Source organism: Haliaeetus leucocephalus, unplaced genomic scaffold, assembly GCF_000737465.1.
Source record: "Haliaeetus leucocephalus isolate CR32 unplaced genomic scaffold, Haliaeetus_leucocephalus-4.0 Scaffold162, whole genome shotgun sequence".
Classification (NCBI taxonomy): Eukaryota; Metazoa; Chordata; class Aves; order Accipitriformes; family Accipitridae; genus Haliaeetus; species Haliaeetus leucocephalus.
In genome coordinates, this window is record NW_010972598.1 from 5014454 (window position 1) to 5035338 (window position 20885).

The following is a 20885-nucleotide window of genomic DNA, read 5'->3' on the forward strand; positions in this document are numbered from 1 at the left end:
CAGCCGCTTGCCCGTACCGCCCGGTGGCGGGGCCCGCCCGCCGCCGCTCCGGTTTCCCCGGGCGAGGCGGGCCGAGGTGCAGGGTAGGAAGCGGTACCGGCGGACCCCGGGGGTCGGCCCTGCCGGTGCCCGGCGGCGGCGGGGCACGGCCCCTGCGGCAGCCTGCTCCCGGGAAGCCTTGCGTGCGGCTTTACCCGGCAATCGCCTTAAGGGGACGAATTTAGTTTAACGGCAATCCGCGCTTAATCTGCCGGAGCCCCGGGCGCCTTCGGGGAGCGCGGGCGGGCGGCAGCGCTCGGCCCCGGCTCGGGCAGCCAGAAACTTCTGGCAGCTTCCCGGCTCGGGCCCCTCCTCTTAAAGCGGCAGGGCCCCCGGGGGGGCTGGCCCTGCACCTGCGCCCCGCGGCTGCCAGGCGGGTCCCCGGGGAAACGCTGGTCCCGTCTGCTGTTCTGCCGTCCCTAACGAGCTGAGCAAAATCACCCGGGCTCCCTTTTCCACCGGCAGCCTCATCGCAGCCAGAGCATCGAACCGGCTGGCTGCAGCTCGTTGGGGAGCTGCTCAAACCGCTGGTAATGGTCAGCTTCCAGTAGTCAGCACCCCGCTTCAGCGAATGCTGGGGAAGGTCTTGCCCCAGTCTCTTTCCAAAACAGCTCTTCCGTGCCCCCAGCCTGACTGCGGCCCCACACTCCCAGGGCAGCGAGGCCTCTGGTACAGCACCCCACCGGTTTCTGTCTGCAGAAGGATGTCCATCTCCTGTTGTCACCCAGCAGAGCCTGCTCCCCTTCTGGTAGCCCGGCCTCAGTCATTAGTGCAAACAAAATAGTGATCCCTCACGTAAGCGCCTGGTTGGTGAGTGGTTTTGATGAGACTCTTAAATAAATAGTCGTCTGCCGATAGTAAAAAAAAAAAAAAAAAAAAAAAAAAAAAAGAAAAAAGCAAACCTAGAGATTATCACCAGCTTCACTTTTCCCTTCCTCCTCCTTCCTGTGTGAACGGAAGGATGGTTCGAGAGACGTATAGGGACATAGAAACATTGAGAGAGAGGAAATCTGGGATGTATATTGAAGCTGCTCTGAATGAAAGAAGTTCATGATCTCATTATAAACAGATGATGGCATGTGCTGGGCATACTTTTCAGTTTTCCTGTTGAGCAAAAGTTTATTGATGGTTTTATGATATGCTACTGAAAAGATGATTCTTCTCTTGCACTTTATAGTTTGTAGATATTATGTTCTGATATAAAATGTAAATGCAGATTCAGAGTACCTTGTTTTAAAATAGAATGAAGGCTGAGACTGTAGCCCGGAGATTTGGAGACAGTAACGTATGAGACTAGTAGTCATCTCAAAATGAAGTCTTTAATAATTTTAAGAAGCTCAGAGCTTCTTATTGTAGGGTAGTCCAACGTTGTGTCTCCCCCTTCCCCTTAAAGACCACTGCAGTGCTTCTTGTTAAGAGAATTTCAATATGTTTGTAATACCTTTTCCAAGATTACTGAATTATGTTCTCAGATTTTAGCTGCATTTTAACTTAGTATTTTTTTCTGGTAACCTGCACTGAAAAGCAAAGAAAGAATAAAAACAGATCTTGCCAAAGCATGTCAAAATTAAATAGGCAAAGATACATTCACTCTGAGTGGAAGGGTGTCTATTAAATGATGTAAGCACAAAGCAGAGAAGGGATAACAGAAAGGTAAAAATAGCTGTATACTTAATTTTAATCTCTAATTTTGGTGGAATTGAATAAAATCTGCTTGAGAACAGGTGACTCAGAGTTCATGAAAATGACAAAGTCTTGGTAAGGATTATCTGAAATTAATGCCAGACTTTGATCATTACTGTTTACTTTTCTGGTTTGCATTCTCTGTGATGCAACACATCTTGCTAGTTGTTTTAACTTACGGCTTTCAGCTGATACTATCAGTCAGAATGAGGGAAGTATTTTGAAAATTTCAGTTGAGTGAGTTGGGGGGAAAAAAGCCCACATAATTTCTGTTGCAGCGGAATAATAAAATTGCAGAAAAATTTCCTATATGTATCCACTGAAGAGTTCACGTGGTTATTTTAAAATGTATAATGATTCATAGTGGTAGTTAAAGAAATGCATTTCATCAGTATAAATTTTCCTCTCAAAAGCTACTCCAGTACTGTATTTTTAGTAAACATACCTACAGCGGTAAGCAAATGGTCCATATGGTTGCTAGTCTTTTGAAATTACTCTATTTACAATGGTAAATACAAATAACTCATTCCAGTGAATGGAGTTAGCTATTGTAAAAGTAACTTTAGGAGATTTGGGCTAGGGATTGATGTTAATTTGTGTGGTAGTAACAGAAATAAATTCTTACAGCTTTTCATTCTTCAAATGAATATTGTTTTTGGAAGAGGCTTTTAAAAAATAAGCCAGAGTAATGATAAAGTAATCACTAATATTGGTGATTATACTCTTAATAAGAATTTAAAATCGTGTTTTAAAGTTTGATTGTTGACTTGCCTGTTCCTCTGCCATAAACTTCCAAACAAAGACCAGAACTTCAGATTGTCTTGGTTCCCAGCATTGTAGACATCTTTTTCTTTTAGTTAAATGCTCAGTAGTAGTGAAGAAAAAGCATTCTTCATTTTCTGTAAGTTAACATTATGAATTGGTCTTTCAGATAGTTTGTTTGGCTGTATAAGAAGGTATAGACTGATACTGACACAACCAGCTCTTGAAGTGTTTGTTTATAGGAGAAGTCTAGTTACGTCCATATGTGTGGACCCATCTGGGATCTGTCTGTCTTGTTAAAGTAATTTCAATACTCCATGCTTTTAAGCGTGGAAGATGAACTGGCATGAAAGACTATCAACATTGTAGCACTGAAAGAGTTTCTTCACTAAAGAGCGGGGGAGAGCAGGAGGGATGCTCCCCTCTCAGAGCTTTACTGACTTTGCAAGAGAATACATCGCCGCTTTCCCGTGTTCAGATATGTACTGCGTGAAGCAGCCACTACTTAGTACACTGTACTGAGAGTACAAAGCAAAACCAAGTCTTACTGCTGAGTCCCTGTTTCAGCATCCTTCCAAGTGGAGTAAGAGAAAAGCATTGGAGCCTGCCTTGAAGGCAAGTACATTTATTTACATTGTTAGACAAGCAAGGAGGGAATGAGTTTTAGAATCCCCACACTCTTAACAGATACCTCATTAATGTCAGTTGAGTTTTATTGTTATTAATTCTAGAATAGGAACAGATATGTGTTCATGGATATACTACCACCAGAGTAGTATATCCTACTACTCTGCATGCAGTCATGTACCTTGCATGCAGAGAGAGAGAAAGAGAGGGAGGGATTCATTAGAGCATTCATGTTTCTGGTGGTCTTAACAAGTGCAGATTGGTAACAGTTTTCTAGTACTCTGAAATATATTCTGTTACCTGAAAATGAGAGGTAGGCTTGAACAGAGTCAAGGTAAAAACATCATTAATATGGAGTTAACCACTGTAGCATCTCATGTCTCTCAATTTCAAGTTTCACAAAACTTAAATTTCTGAAAAATCATGCATTGAAGCATTCAGGTACATACTTGCGTGCCTTTACTTCTGATATATTGGAGCTGGAAACAGCCAGTGGGAATTACCTGCTGCTGAGTGCAAGCACCTCAGTGTCAAATAGTAGCTCCGAGACCTGCGAAGGATATCACCTCTATACCCTTCCCACAAAGAGCCTGGATATGCCAGTTGCCTCTTGTAGGCTGTGTTTGAATCCATAGGGGTACAGAAACATGATGTGGGCTTAGACAAGGACTTACATCTCTCTTCCCAGCTCTTATTTGGGGCTGCATGGAGGATTGCAGCTCTTGGAAACATACCTCACTCTTGCTTGTCACCCTCTACCTTCTCTCTTCTGATCCATATTCTATGAAGTGATAGGTGGTTCAGTTATCTAGGATATCCTCCCCTAGATTACACTAGGAGAGGCTGTATCAGAGAAGATGGACCTCCTTTGAAGGAACAGAGCCTTCATGAGCTCACTCTGCATACTAATTAGACCCATGTTCTCCTGCCCCCAAAAATACACATTTCTCTCCTCTTCTATTTTGTGTTTCCCTGTTCGGGTGTCACCTGTTCCTCTGTTGCTTGTTACAGAAGCTTGTCTTTTGTCTGGGCCCTTCACCTTCATTGTGCCTTTATCTTACTGTTACTCTCCTACTGTGCTCTGCCCCTTGGGCCGCTCTCCTGGTGAGCCCCCACCTATGTAATTTACTTTATTCAAAAGTGAAAAAGCAAAGTCCCTTCAGAGTTGTTCTGCTTACTAATGAAAAATGAACCTTAATTGTTTGAGGAAAAGGAACACCAGTGTCTTCATGAGACTCATCAAATCTTGAGGCAACTACAGGAGAAGGTAGAACACTTGGTTGGCCTTCACCATTGCAGCAGAACTGGTCATCTGCTGTGTCTTCAGATGGTGCAGAGGTTGGATGGAGGTGTATGTGGTTGCAGACAACTGAGGTATCAGTTTACGGTAGTCATTGTGATACAGATACGCTGTCAAGTTAAGTTTTATTAGCCTGTTTTGTAATGCTTTGCCCACAAGAGCTAGCGAGACCATGACAGCTATGTTGCCAGTGTCCAGTAATCAAAACCCGGTTGTTTTCCTTTCTGTTCCAGGCCATTGATGAGCCTCCCTATCTAACAGTGGGCACTGATGTGAGTGCGAAGTATAGAGGAGCCTTCTGTGAAGCCAAGATCAAGACAGCAAAGAGACTTGTCAAAGTCAAGGTATGTGGTTTTCCTGCAAACGCTTTTTTGGGGGAAAAAAATCCCGTCATCGAAGTTCAAAACAGCACAATGTGAAACTTCTTTATAGCCTCAAGACATCTAAGAGGCTGTCCTTTCCTTGGAGGCTGGCAGTGCAGTCTTTGAAATAACAGTAAGCTTATTTTTGTTGGGAGGGGAGGGGTTCCCGCCACCCCCACGCAATTAAATACATTCCGTTTCTTTCACTGCTTTGTCATCTGCTTACATCCAGTGTTTGTGGCCTTCAATGCCATAGGCTGACCTTAAAGTAATTGATCAAAGTATGACAAATGTAGGCTTATGTATGGGAGAATGTTATCAGAAAACGGCTAAAACTCCTCAAAGTAGGTTTAATGTGGTTTGTTTTACTTCAGGAGCACAGGTCACTGCCATTTAGCAGTGGCAACTAGATAATGCTTCAGGAATAAGATGAAACCCTGCTGTCTTCCAACAAAGACTTGGCATATTGAGTCCTACGGAATAGCAAGCAGGGGATCTCACCTAATCTATATGATGACTAGTTAATGACTGAATGAATCAATATAAGCCGCATGCAGTACAAATAAAAATTGTGGAGAGGGAATACAAGAGATACATTTTAACATCCCTTGGAAATGTAAAGTATCTGTTTGGGCTTATAGTAAGTCTACACTGCAAAATGGCCTTATATTTCTGTTTGGATAATGTTGCCCTAAAAGCTTCTAATCTGGGAGCAGGTCCTGTTTTTCTGCTCTGTTTCTTAACCTCATACAGAAATACAACAGAGCAAGGATCAAAAGTACTTACGAAAAATAAATTAGATTGTTGCTCTGCAACAGAGTTATAGTGGCAGAATATTTTTCTTATATCTACTGTAAATATAAGTGAAAATGTGTGAATTGTGAGTGGTGATAACCTGTTACAGAAGAGCCTCCATTATAAATTGTCATGCATTGCTTGAATCTGCCCTCATGCTATGGCCAATTTTTGCCTCTAGTATGTATGAGGGAGAGAGCAGGCTATCTCCAAAAGCCTTGGTGGGAAGGACTGTTGTCACTTAATAATAATGTTAACTGTAATGAGAAGATGTTAGTCTTAAACTTGACATCTTTAAAAAGCCTTTAGAGCAAATTAATGTGGTCTTTTCATTTCTTTAGTCATAACTCTTAACAGCATCAGCTGGTCTGTGCTTTACAGCACCATTGAGTTTAAGCAACTAGGTATTGGTATTTAAGCTGTTAAGTATCAGTATCTAAGTACAGGAATTGTGTTGTGCCTAGATCAGTGAAGTCTTAACTCCTTTCAGCTCTTCAGAGGCCTTTCAGCCCGCCTTCTTAGATGGCCACTTGCACTTATTTGTTGATAAATATTTTCTTATGGGTTTATTACTTGCAGTTTGGTCACTGCAACGTTTTGCAGAAGGATCTTGAAATGAAATGGAATAGAATTTTTACTGTAAGTTGTTTGTGGAGGCTGTGCCTAAAGCCCTCTGGATTCAAGTTTGTGTGTGTGCGTCTTCGCTGTTACTGTATAGCTTAGGGCAGTTAAGCCCCAGTACTGTCATTGCTTTGTAGAGTAATGTGACTTGTGGTTGAGGAGGTTTTTTTTGTGTGAGTGCAGTAACTTGTTTACGTTGTCTTTCTTCCACCAGGAACGTATATTTCCTAAACTCAACAGTGACCCATTGATTTTCTCTAAAAATCTTCTCAGCTCTTTCTGGCACATGCAGACTTCCCCCAGTGTTAGCTCCAACCAAGATTCTTGTTGTCAGGTGTACTTTGGAATTTTCGTAGTTTATCTGCTGCATTTGTTTTCCACTTGTTTAGCAGTTTCTTCCGGCCCCAAGGTATTTTATGCCCTAATCTAGAACTGCTGCAGGAAAAGGAAAGTTAGTTAACTTCACAATATCAATTTTAGTTTGAAGCTTTCATTTAAGTTTTATAACTAGATGCTCTGTTGAGAAAGGAGGATGACAACAAGATTTTTTCAATATGGAGTATGTCATCTTCAGGCAAGTAAAATACATTTAACTGTGTCTCCTTTTACCTGCTTTCTTCTTCTGTTGAATTCTGCTTCCTAGACTAGTTTGAGGGATACCTTCATAGTAACTTTTTTATCACCAGTATAATTTAGTAACTTTATTCAATATAATGCAAGTGCTCTGTATTTATCATTTCAGTATCAATAGGTACTGTATTTCACAGTTTAGCAGTCTTCGGCAGGTTCTGTACACAGTACGGAATTCTACGTTAACAATGTAACTGCATTACACGCTTTGCCATGAAAAGCAGTAAAACTTAAGATTTGCCTGGACTTGTGAAAAGTGTTGAAGGCAGGACAAATTTGACTAAAGGGGAGACTTTTGGTGTTAGAAGAGTGGTAGTCCACTTCATCTTCATAGGATCTGTTACAGCTTTTCTTAGAGAGGTATATAAGCCAGTTTATTTTGACAGTGTCTCCTAAAACAATTAGCACCATCATCCACACCTACTTGTATTTGGGCACCTTCCACAGAAGTTTCAGAAGAAACTGTTTTCTGTGTAGGTCTTTATTAAACAGAAACTAGTGAAGCATCTGCTGTATAGAGCCTACCAGGACTGTCTTTTCAGGATGGTGAAGAAAAGGGAAATTGCAGCTGAATCTAACCAGGTTGATGATGTGCTGAATGTCTTAATCTTTTGCCTGAGACAGAAAGGATCCACACTGACAAATACTATGGGAATTAAAACCCCCAATAACAAATACTGACATTGCTTTTCTCAGCTTCAAGAAAGGCCAGTGGTGGCACACTGAGTTTGGAGTTTGAGCATTTCTGTTAATAACCAGGTTTTTTTTTTGAGTACGTATGAATATCTCAAGAAGCAAAAAGTGTTGGTGTCAAAAATCTTCTCCCCAAAAAGAGTCAAAGCCCCAAGGCATCTTTAAAAATAAAAACCATTCTGGGATACACAATAGTGATTTGCTTTGTTTACCTTTCATCATAGTACATTGTGGCTGGCTCATGGTTTTGGATAGAGTTCCTTTTTGCTGTAAAATACATTTAAGATAATTACAAAAAGTAAATAAAAACAGATGTCTCTAAATCAGAGTTGATATACTGGATATTTCATATGAGCCAATAGTGACCACAGGTTTCAGATTACTTTGCATCTGAACTGAACTTTTGATTTCTAGATAAATCCCCCAAAAGAGAGGAATAAATGTCTGTATCTGTCAGGCTGAAGTTCAGAAGCATAGTCTTTGCTTAATTAATTGCTAGCCTGAATCCTTTGTCTGGCTTTCAGGTTACAAAGTATGATTTTGTCTGTCTGGTGGGCAGAAGGTATTTACCCATCAGTAGGTGGGATGATACAGCTGTAAAAAGAACATACTTTCACAACAGTATGTATTGCTGTGGTTCTAACAGAAGATGGACAAGGTGACTATTTCATGAAGTAGCACTTGGAAGGCAGTAAAGCATTTTAGTGGATTTGTTTTCTAATCAGCCAGTCAAGGTAGGCTCTCCTTAGTCCTAGTTGTAAGTGCTGTTCTCAGCTGTTTGCTCCTTTCAAGGTTTACAAAACTCCTTAAACTCTCTTCCTGAGGAGGCTAAATAGGAGAATTGGTGTTAGAGGACGCTGTTGTTCTGAAGGAAATTTTGCTATTGGTGTGTGCTATGGAGAAACTCAGCAATAGTGAGAACATAACCTTGGGTACACTCATGAACCAAGTCCTTGGATTTAATGTAGGATTACTTTAGTTGAGAGTTACTATTACATGGCTGAATCTCATGTTACATTCTTAACTTATTGTGCATACTAAATAAAACATCATATACTTCCACCAAGCTGGTGAACATCAGAACATAATTTGTGTGTGTTAATAAAATGTAAATAAAATGTAATGCCAGCATTTTCTGTTTCCCTGAATTTTAAAATCACAGTGGAAATAAAACTTCAGGTGTAATTGATAGGAGGATCCTGTGACTTTCAGTGTGACCAAGTTAATTTTGAGTGAAATGAATGGTGAATATCTGTAGCATCTGATACAGATATCTTAATCATAAGTTTGAATTTCTAGAACTTTTTTTTTCTGAGGATAGCATGTGTAGGATTAGACACAGCCAGTGACATGGGAAAATACCTTGGAAATACTTACAGGATTTACTTATTCCAGTTTTGAAAGACTGAGAAGTTAGCCATCTGTACATTTACTTCCAGTTGACTAGCAGCTGTTAACTAGCTGTGTAGGCTAGGCTGACACTAACTGAAAGGCTATTTGGGTTTTTCATTTTGTTTAGTTGACAGCAGTGTCCTGTACTTTTTTTGTGAGTCTTTCAACGGTGAGTGAGGAAAATGCACTTTAATCAGCAAAAGCAAAAAACCCCAGTGATTATGCGGTTAGATATAGGTGTTAAAAATGTTTGATTCCAGAGCATTGAAATGTAAATGTTTCTTAAAAATTATTTATGCTCAGAACTCTTGAAACTTTCTCCTTTCTTGGTGTGGTGCTAGAGCAGTACAATTCAAATCATTAAGAGAACTGCAGAGATCGTTTTGAGACATGAAACACTGTTGGCAAACTGTTGTTTGTCACTTCCTTTAGAGGTAATGCTTCTGTTCTGAAAGATAAACAATATTTTAGAGTTTTGACAACTGAGAAATTGTCTCCTTGTATTCCTAAAATATATAAATGAAACACAGTTTTCAGCAAGTGGAATGATTATGGTGACTGATAGTAAAATGAGGGTAAGAGAAGGGCCGTTGACATCTGCATGTGCTTATGCTGCTCAATTGTATCAAGTGATTGTCAGTTGAATTATATTTTTTAGGTAACTTTTAGACATGATTCTTCAACAGTGGAAGTGCAGGATGACCACATAAAGGGTCCCTTAAAGGTAATAAATTTGTTTTATATTTTGCTAACACTTTGAAAAGCATTCTTTTTCAGTATTTGACATAAATGTGTGTATGCAGTATGGGGTGAAAGTGGAAGGTTCAATTTACTACACAGGCCAGATGGGATCATGAAGCATAAAAGGTAATGCTGCAAAGCTAGAGTTAGTATACTCTTCATGTTAACTTTCTCCGTTGTAGTTAAAGGTGATGCAGCATACAGGCTGATGCAAGCCTCTTTGTTCTTTTTGGCCTTAAAGCTAAGAAGTTTGGCTGGCTCTGATTTTTAGTCACCGTTGCTTTGGAAAACTCAGCTGGAGGATTTGATGGGCAAGCTCTTACACAAGAGAATGACATCACTGACATTGGTTCTTGTTCCCCACCTGCTGGCAGGAAATAATCAGCTCAGTTAGTTGGCTGATTTTAGAGGAATGAAAGAAAGAAGTTTTAAGGGATACAAATATATTCAAGTGAAGCTGGAAAAGTGTGGTATATTTATATGGTATATTTAACATAGAAACAGGTTAGAAATTAACTCTTCTAAATACAAAAGTGTTAACTTCATTGCCTGTTTTGGAAGCTTTCCTCTGCTAAGTGGCTTTTGTATTTTAGGTAGGAACTGTTGTGGAAGTGAAGAATCCAGATGGAACATACCAGGAAGCAGTTATCAACAAATTAACAGATGCAAGTTGGTACACTGTAGGTAAGAGAAATAGTTATGTCCTTGAATAATACTCATGACTTAAAAATAAGCTTGTGACCTGGACATGTCTTAAGCACAGTGAGAGAGATTTTTGGAGATGCTTAGGTATTCAAAGTTTTTATAAAAAAACCCGCCAAAACTGAACTTCTTATTTGGGGGTTTTGTAAGCAACTGTACTCTTCACAATGTGGAACTGGGACCCCAAATAAAGACCTAGTGAATTGCTCTATTATTGGTAACTACTTCTTAGATACTTAATATACTGTTGTTAAATATTCTGAAGCAAAGTATGCTACTTCCTTAAAAAAGGGAAAGAAGTGCTTCTAAAACAGAAGTTGCAATACTTATTTTTCCCTGCTCTCGGACTTTGCCCTGATAACAGCTGCTGTAAAAACAGACACAGCTTGTTTTTTAATAAAGTCTTTTCCTGTTCGTTTTCCCTATTTTCTAATGTGACATTTCAGACTTTAGATGGTGTATCCACATGCCTACAAGCAAATACAGCTTTTTTTTTTCCCCTTTAAGTATTTTTTTAAAGGTTTTATATACATGGGTTTACTTTTTGATGCTGTGTACCAGTAGATCAGTGTGTCTTGGGGAATAGTGGTCAACTGTAGAAGAACGTATATTCCATCTGTGCGCTGCTAGTCTTAAAGGTACTACACAAAGTGTATTGATTCTTGAGAAACTACATATTCCTCTCCTTGGCAGATAACTGGGACACGGGAAGGTGAAGACCAGGTCTTGAAAAGAACATTAGCGAGACTTGGTTGTTTTGAGTTATTAAGGGTTGTTATTGGTGAAGTGATGTTGAACAACTAGGGAAAGACTAACTTTTCCTACTCATAGTCCTTTTAGAAAGGAATAGAGCTGTAAGTGTAGATAAGACCTTCTAGATAAGTGTTGCAGAAAAAAATACCTGTTTTCTTGTTGGAGAAGTAGAATGTAGGAGTAAAGGAGAGACCAGGTTAGGATGGGGTGAAACATGAGGTATAAAGACAAGATTAGCTTTATAGATAGTGTTTTGGTAATTAGTATAGAAGTGGATCAGATATGAGAGCTTTTAAGAACAAATTATATAGCTGGTGTTAGAACTATGTTGTATGTGTATGTTTATGCTTCTGAGAAAGCATGAGGTTAGCAGTTCAGCAAGAAGAGTAAGGTAGGAGTCTATGTGGATTAAATTTTGAAGGTAGGTGTCATGGAGTTGCAGTGTGTAAATCAAAGTAGATATCTGTCAGAAATCCTGAACTTGAGAAATAGGAAGAGGAGATGTAAGAGTTGAGACTGAAAACAATATTTTGTAGATCAAAGCAGACAAAAGCATGTTGACCTTGCAAAATCAGTAAAAAATAGCACAGCTGCTGGCTGTGTAATGCACTTTGAGAGAGAAGTGACTCTAGCAGCGGATGATTAGAATAATCTTTGTCACGAGGGCGAGTGGAGTGAGACTGAAATTATCTTTACAGACGGTGATGACTTTGCAGATCTGAGTGAAAGTCCTACTTCAAGGGATAGCTGCCATTTACCAGATTTCAGAATTAGCACACCTCTTAACCAGCAGTTATCTAATGTTGTCCTAGCACTTGTTGGGAAGTTTCTAATTACTTGCATTGTTAATGATTTTGTGAATAAAATTACTATGGTTTAGTGAAAAACTTTGTGACGGGACAGACAGATCTGAAGTAGTACCTTTCCAGAAGTTGTTACTTAAGACCATTTATGCCACTGCAGCAGCAACATGTACAATTTGGAGGAATAACCATTTTTGGGCTGCTTGAGAACTCTTTTAAAAAGTATGGGCAAGGTTGCTTTAAGAGCATCCTTGTCTGTCTTATATTCATAAGATATCTGACTAGAAATTGTACATCAGTTTGTTTATATGTCTTTTTTTGTGCTACTACTTTCCTACCAAAGGAAGATAGGAACTAAGTTAAATTAAAAAAAAACCGAACTGGTATAGCCTTTTAAAATTAATATAGCAGTTACATAAATACATGAAGTGTCCTTAGTTTATTTGCCTGTAAAAGTTCTTCAGAAAGCTCAAGGTATCCCAATCCTGGTAACTAGATACTGTTTCATCATTCATATAAATGTGTCTTTAGAAAGTTTAAGGGATTTTCTTAACTCTGTGTTTACTAGGAGGAAAAAAAAAATCATAGGATTGTTTGCTTTACTAAAAATGCAGAATTATGCATGTTCAGAAGTAGTCTTATCCCCTTCTGCACTTTTTTGTTATTACATTGCTTTTTCTCAGAATTCAAAGTGGTTTTATTTGCATGAAATTGCTTCTTTTTTTTCTTTTTCCTTGCAGTTTCAGCATAGATGTTTTTAAATGCATTACACTCCTGTATGTCTGCTCAGTAGATTGTTTTGAGGATGTTCCATTAGATTAGAATGTCATATGCATTACAGCCATATGTGCTGTGCTGGCCACACAAGTCTTTCAGGGAGGTGAAGCTTTTCCTTTGAACATATTCATGTTATGGAACAAGATTAAGAATCCCTCTGGCAGGGGAGAGGCCACAAGCAGATTACCACATAGGATACATAATGCAGCTACCTACCTAGCTCTGAATAGGTTTACCTCTGTTGTAGTCAGCTTATCCCTTGAAGTGGATAGATTATTTTTTTTTTTTAAATCTGTCATTATGTAAGGAGACTGTTATGTTAATTAACACGAACTGAATTAGGAACCTGCTGCCTTCTACTTCACTTAACCAAGGGGGGGCTTAATTATGCGTTGACCATTTGAGACGCAGCTCCAAATCTGTGTTTTCTTGTGCAGTTCTTGCCCTTGGTACTTTCCAACAAATTTTGAAGTGACAGATCTGCATCTATAGCTGGTATTTTATCACTAAACAGTACTCAAAAAGTTACTGTAGTATAAAACATGGACTGGGGAATGGTAGTTACAAGGGAAAGTTTGTTTATCAACAGTACTGAATTTTATATAGGGGTGAAAAATTCTCAGAACTAGGTAGAAGTTACTTTCCTATCAAATAAATACTAGTCAAGAATTTTGATGGACCTTGTTGCTTTTTGTATATTTTTACTTAAATTAGTAAATGTTGAAATTAGTATAGCACCCACTATCTGAAAGCCAGACATGGCTGAACATTAATCTCTTTAATCTTGCCAGGCATCTTTTGCTGGTTGACAGCCATTCTCCTAACACTCTTATTTTGACTCTTGTTTGTGGAAGTGTTTACATATTTTTAGTTTTCTGCCACAATTCTAAGGAGACTGACAGAATCAGGCTCAGCAGTACTGTGGATGGACAGAAGAGGAGATTTGAATGATGGTGAAAGAGACATGTTAAGAAATTGCTGAAACTTTTACCTTTTAATGTAATATTTTAATCTAATGTTGGGGTTGTTTCTTGTGCCCCCAAAAGTCTTCAAGGTCGCTGCAGTGTGGGGACAAGAATAGAATTGTTATCACAGTTGGGGAGGGAGAGGAGGTCAGTTCTTATCTCACTGAACAGTGCAAGCATAGCCCAAGAATTAAATCTTATCACCAAATATTTGTCTGTTAAGTACCTGTAGAAGACTCCACAAAAGCTTTCTTTTTATATGACCAGTTTATCAGCTTCTGAAGATCCCACCTTGAATGTGGGCAGCACATTTCAGGATTCAAAGGGATAAAGTATGTAGCTGAAGCCAACTGTATTATGAACTTGTTTCCAGTTGACCTAGTGATAGCTGAGGTAGCAGAAAGTCTAGAAACCAGGAGCTCCACGGTACTCTCTCTCCAGCTGGTTTTGATGACTGTCTGCATTTTGATGATTATCTTCCTTAGGCTGATATGACTGTTGTTTTATAGCATAGTTGAATGAAGTTAGTAGAGAAAGATGTTGAACTTCCATATAACGTTAAACTGTAACTTTTTTCTCAAAATATCCATTTATGTTTCTTCATAGTAAGCATAGCTTCCAATTGAATATTGTAGGAGTTCTGGTTATGTAATAAAGTGCTGTAAAAATTGAAAATGTTTGAAGAATAGTTTTTCAGTTCTACCTTGCGTTGATTTTTAATTTTCTGTCCTGATCCATGAATTGTCTGCTCAACTATTGATTACTTAAGATTACATTTAATATATGCAAGCATGGAGTAGCTACGGTGAGACAGCAGCTTATGTATTTGGTCCATCTGTGCAAATGCTTTACTGGATATGCAGCAGTATCCAGGTACAGCTTTGTTGTAAGGACTGTCTACAGGAATGTATATCTTATTCTTTCTGACACCTAAATCAATCACTTACTGATATCCTGATTTAAAAAAAAAAAAATAATCTTTTTTTCCTTGCCTTACGTCTTACCTGGTTACAGTATTTGATGATGGTGATGAGAAGACTCTTAGACGCTCTTCCCTGTGTTTAAAAGGAGAAAGACATTTTGCTGAAAGTGAGGTAATTGAAGAATTTTTATACGACAACTTTTTATTTAGAAAAATTTAAAAGTGGTATTTTTAGTACCTCAGTCTTCAGTATGTTATGTACATCCATGCTACTAAAAATGGGGATTATGTAAAATACAGTCTACAGAGTCTGGCTTGTTCTTTTTTTTAAATCAAGAAATACAGTTAAATTTCACCAAATTTGTAAGTTCAGAAACAAAATCTGCATTTCATATTTTTCATTTTTTTATTATTAGTGCTTCACAGATTGTAGATCACACAAAAAATGGCAATCACGCCACTACTTTGCTTCATATAAAAAAATATCTGTAAGTATTAGTTGGAAAAATCAAAACATGGTACATGAAAAAATTAGTGTACATCTTTGGACAGAATTAAGTTCTGCTGGATTTTAGGCAGATGATCAAGTCTAATTTGTAATAGCTGATAAACTTGAAAGATTGGTACTTTTCTTTTAAAAGGCAAATTATAAGTTGCTGTTACCTGTTAATTTGAAGACAGTTATCAGTATTTTGGAGCTGGTTCATGTCTTAAAGGTGACTTGCATATTAAAATATGCAAACATTTGTAGCAAATTTCAAATAGTTAAAATTTCAGAATAAGGGTTGTTCCTTCTTACTATGTAAGACGATGTGGACTGATGCGCAGATTTGTGTAAACATGTTAGCTTATTGGAAAGCTACTGAAGACGGGGGTTTTTGCTCTACATAAATATGCTTTATTATTGTAGCCAGCTGAGCTTGTTGCCTGCTCACTGCGTTCTTTGTGAAGGTACAGATGCCTTCTAGAATCCCCAGTCAGGTTTGAACACATGTAAAGAGGGCATAATTAGATGCCTAAATCTGGATTCAGATATAAATGCCATAATTTTAAAGATTGCGTTCCTTTGATTAACTTTTTGTTATTAATGATCAGCACTCCTGAAAATTAGATTACTTCTGTTCCATAAATATGATTTTAATATGGTTTCAGGAGTATTGCTTTAGAGTAAGCAGGTTGAAAATGTTAGTCTATATATATATTACTTTGCGACCAGTTTGGCTAAATGAGAGTCATTTCAGATTATTTTGTCAGATTCAAAGAAACCTTACATTCAGGTGACTCCTACTTTTTATTTTATCATTCTTATTGTCTTAGCTTTTGATGTCTTGCCAAAAGTCACTGATACGCAATTCCATTGTCACCAACCCTCAATGAAACACATGTTGTGCATTTCTAATAATTACCTCATGATTGCATAGCTACTCAGCAGGGAAAATTGCATCTCCAGCTTCTCTTTGAATTAGACCAGTACCACAAGATTGTATTGTTCTGATGTTGCTTTAGCTTCATCTCTGACATCACAAGTGTGTGGGATCTTTTGGGGTGTCCACAACACTCAGAAGTAATCATGCATCTACTGTAAGATTTAAAAAGCCAATTTTATTGTCTCTATGTTCAGTTCTGTCTGACACAGAATACTTTTGAGATTCTTGTTAGTGTTTCACGTTTAAAAATTCATACATGACTCGGAAGTGTAATTTGGAGGACCATGTTTACTTTGGAAAGCTTTATGCCTTCTTTCAAAGCACAAGAATAAGTGCATATACAAAAAACTCTGTGTGCCAGGAGCCTTCAAATCTGGAATGGTTATCATTTAAACAGATAACAACATTCTTAGGGAAAGAAGATACTGCATGTCCATGAAGTCTTTCTGTTGATGCTTTAGCATTCTCCCTGAACAGAGGAAGTTCGTTCTTTCTCTCCCTCTCTTTTGCTTTGATGGTAATACAGCATCAATTAGCACCCTCTCAATTATCAATATAGCACATCTTTTAAATTGTTTTAGAATTTTTCTCTCCCATATCAAATTATGAATTACTCACAAAAATACAATTAACTTGTCATGTTTGCTGCTACTGAGTTATCTTGCAGTTTCATTTCATAGGGGACCTTTGTTCATTTATAAGTAGATGACTGGGTGTTTAGTCTGATGATAGGACAGGCAGAAAATTCATCCTGTAGAGATGGAGTATCCCAGGTCAGCAGAATACCTGATACTTAATTCTCTGTGTTTGAATGGTCCAAAGGCAGGACTTCTGGGAAGAATTGTCTGTGTGTGTTGGACAAAAGTTAATTATTCAGAGGTGGGGAGAAAGTGTTGAAATCCGCCCCCCCGCCCCCCCTCCCCCAACCAAAACACATTACTCTTTGAAATTAAAGCAGTGACGTGTCTGCTGTACTTCTGTATTTCTTTTGTAATGAGAAAGTCTCTCTATTGACAAAAATTACTTTAACGAGATTATACAAACTTAGAGTTTGGAGAGTAACTTATGCCAGGTTTTTTGTATGTGTATGTATATGTATTTTTTTCATTTCAACAGACATTAGATCAGCTTCCACTCACAAATCCTGAACACTTTGGGACTCCTGTCATAGGAAAGAAAACAAACAGAGGAAGGAGATCCAATCATATGTAAGTTTAACATCTTTATATCTGTGCTGTCTGTATATAATTGTGAAGCTGTCAGTGTTTGTGGAGTTTTATTAATTGTATGGTCAGGCTTCTCTTATTCAAAAACCAGGAAACTATATGAAAAGTGTTGTTTAGCACTCAGACTGAAAGTCAGTTTTATGTGTATTGTTGCATGCAAGAATTACAACAAGTCTTCATGTAATCAGTATTTAAAATAGTACTGGGTATAGGCAAGTGGGTTTTCCTTGTTTTTGTTATTTAAGTGAAAAAAGAAAGTGGCATACCAAGTGGAAAGGCATTGTTAAGCTATATTCAGAAGCTTCTCTGTAGTAGAATATTAGTATTATAAATGTGTTGGACTCGACTAAGACCATTACAATGCAGTCTTAGTCCAGCTGATATGAAGTTGTTGTAGAAGGTACTAGAATCTTCATGTAGACCTTTAGTTTCTCACTACAAGGTCTCTGAAGGGCTTTTAGAAATAGGTGAACAGTATTGTGGTTTGCAGCAAAGTGTTTGATAGAAGAACAAAGTTCAAGAGTAGTGCCTTGATTTCCTAGGTACCAAAATTCTTGGTAGTTGTGATCTTGAAAAACTAGTGTTAATACTCCACTGGCTGTTGTTTGTTGTTTGTGGGTGGGGAGGTCTTTTTGTGTTTTGTTTTGGTTTTTTTCAAAGTTTTGAGGTGGTAGTGGTTGGGGTTACCTTTTCATGCTCTGTCTCTTTGATAGCTTGAAATAAATATTACCCTCTATATGTAGAGGTACTATAAATTTACTCAATTATTGATTTACTAATTTGTGATGTATTGAAGGAAAAAGAGGGAAAAAGCTGGCACGTACCACAGAAAATGTGATTGCACCATCGCTGGTGTCTGTGACTGGGTTGTTGTCTCCTCTGTTTCCCTAACTGTACAGGACATTATTGGGGCAGAAACAACACGCTTATCTTTATCTTATGATTAATACTGATTGAGCTGTGTAAAAAGACAAATTGCATGGGTACTGGTATAACTGAGCTAGGCTGCAATCACTCTAAAATAGTCCTGACTTTCTCTCTAGTCCTTGACTTCTTTCTCTTGCCACAAGAGATTCTCAAACCCCAGAAAGCAGCCTGAAAGACTTTCATACTGTACTTTAAAAGAAATCACTGCTTTAAGAAAGAATGTTGGGGGGGAAAAAACCCCAATGCTTTATCAGCACTGCAAATGATGACATAAAATTAGGGTGGGGAAACATAGAAATTCACCTTAGACTGTAAATCAGTCTTGTTACACAAGTGCTAACTGTGAGTCTTCTGTTAATATCGAGCTCTGTACTCAAAAGTATTTATGTGAAAAATGGAAGATAGCTTTTAAAATTGTGCTTGCTGTGCTCATTGAACATGCTGTGTATTTTCTGAGAATTAACCTTCAAAGTGACGAGTAAATAAAATATATAGAGAGAGCCAGGAGGGCTGATTTTCTTCTTTTTTTAATCAGTTGCAGGTAATTTTAGTTGGAGTAGTTTTATACATTTAGACTCCCCATATGGTTAAAACCAGGTGCAACTTTGTACTGGAACAGTCGAAACAATGAGCCAGAACCTTTTTTTAATCAAAATATATTTGCACCTTTGCCCATCTACTTACATTCTAACACTTCATTCAATGTGAAATTGAAACAGTCATTGAAATGCTTCACTGCACATCTTTAAAGAACTGTTTCAGGATAAATAGGCTTCTTTTTCTCTTTGCTATTCATCTTCATAGCTGATGTTTCTTCTTCAGATACTTGTCCTCTCTCAAAATAGCTTTTTATTCTGTATGGCTGTTAAAGTAAAAGCATAGAGAGATTAAGAGGAAAGACAAAACTGTTTAGCTTAATGTTGGTCCAAAACGACAACTGCAATAGTATTTTTGAACAGTGCTTCACTAGGGCAGAATTCTCATTTTTGATGTCCTGACTGCATTTCTATTCCTCCATATGGATGCACGGTGATGTTTTGTTTGGTTTTTGCCTGTATTACACGTAGGTGCGCCTTTCTGAGTTTGTAATGTTTGAGTTGTTACTACAATATCCTTATAAATACTTCTATTCATTTCTATCCTAAAACACTTAACAGGCTATTCAAGTCACTATTATTTATGCCTCTTTGACAATGAGCGTTGGATCTCCTGTAATTATAATAGGCAAGTTTTGAATAGTTGAGTTTTAAGTCTTTTTCTGTTGTTTAGTCCTGAAGAAGAATCTTCATCCTCTTCCAGCGATGAAGATGAAGATGACAGGAAACAAAGTGACGAGTTATTAGGAAAAGTTGTGTGTGTGGACTGCTTCAGTGTGGATAAAAAGAAAGCTCTGTGGTTTCCAGCTTTGGTAAGAGTTTCATCTTTATTTTAATTTTGTAAAGTTTTATTCATTTTCTAGGCACCAAAGAAAGGTGGTTTTGTTTTTTTTGTTTTGTTTTGTTTTTTTAATTTTTGATGGATTAATCTGTATTTTTATTAGAATTTAACATGTTTCTTCAAATTAGACATGTATCATAATAGTCTAAGGAAATATTACATAATATGTTTGTTTACAAAAGTGATTGCTAACATGGCTTTAGTTTTTCCAAACAGCCAGAGCTTATTGACCTAATTCTAGTTCAACAGTGTGTTTAGTGCTATTGAACTAAAATTTCAGGGTTTTTTTTCCTAGGCTATTGCATGTTGTTTTTCTGAGCTTTCAAGTTTTATCAAGGAAGAAAATACAAAGAAGTGCAAAGAGAGGGGAAGTTCAGTGATTACGTAGATATTACTTTTCTAGGTTCAATATAAACACATTTGATAATAAAATAAAATGTTTTTTCTTTGTTGCTATGGGAGGTAGTGGAGAATTGCCAATAAATTTCCTTTAAAACAACATTGTAGTCTTTCAGTACAAATATTTGCTATCTTCCTTTATTCTGTTTTAAAGACACTTTTTTACAAATAAACGTCTAATAAAGTATCACTGTTAGTCTAAGGATTGCATATGGACTGGCTGATATATTTTGAAATTAATGTATTTCCATATGTGGTACCTTCTAGTACCATGCTTTTAATTTTTATTTTATTTTATTATTAATTGTAAATATTTGAATAATTTCTCCCTAGCAATGAAAGCTTTAAATGTTTATCTAGTTTCAGGAAGACCTGTGCTCTGCTTTTGAAAAGATGCCATACAGTAACGTTTAACTCTTCTTGGTGTGTGCAATAGCTCTCAGTTGCAACTTTCTACTTGTCACCTCCTGTGTCTTGTAATGTAGTCCAGAGGCTTTCTAGCAGGACTTCTTTTGGAAAAGTTGGTGGGAGAGAATGAGTCATTGAAGTCGTTTTACAACAAGGGAGAGGGCAGAATACACAACAAGGAGACTTCATGTTAATGACAGATAGCTTTAACAGAGGTTTTCAGTAATAGACAAGAAAATCGAGCTGTTTCTTTACTGAAAGCTGCCATCAAGATCGATGCAATATCGCCTACCTCACATTTGCACTCTGAGAAGTGGTCAGTTAGACTGGCTTGAGCTGTTTTATGTCCATGTTGGGTTCGCTCTTCTAGCCATGCACATGACAGCAGTTTCCATGGCAGCCTCTCTGGTAGGTATTGGGCTTGCATGTGACTAACGTAGTGCTACACAGGATAGCTGCGGGTCAGACCTTAAAGTTTAACTGAAATGTTGCTT

General features: G+C 37.9%; 1 protein-coding gene across 1 annotated transcript in view; it reads left to right on the plus strand.

Moving 5' to 3' along the window:
• The window catches only part of ARID4B (AT rich interactive domain 4B (RBP1-like)), a 92566-nt gene that overhangs the window by 26078 nt on the left and 45603 nt on the right, over positions 1-20885 (plus strand). Inside the window, 6 exon segments of the mRNA XM_010562644.1 lie at positions 4645-4755; positions 9563-9628; positions 10239-10329; positions 14660-14739; positions 17111-17202; positions 19417-19555. Of these exon segments, the coding sequence (XP_010560946.1) occupies positions 4645-4755; positions 9563-9628; positions 10239-10329; positions 14660-14739; positions 17111-17202; positions 19417-19555 (579 nt within the window).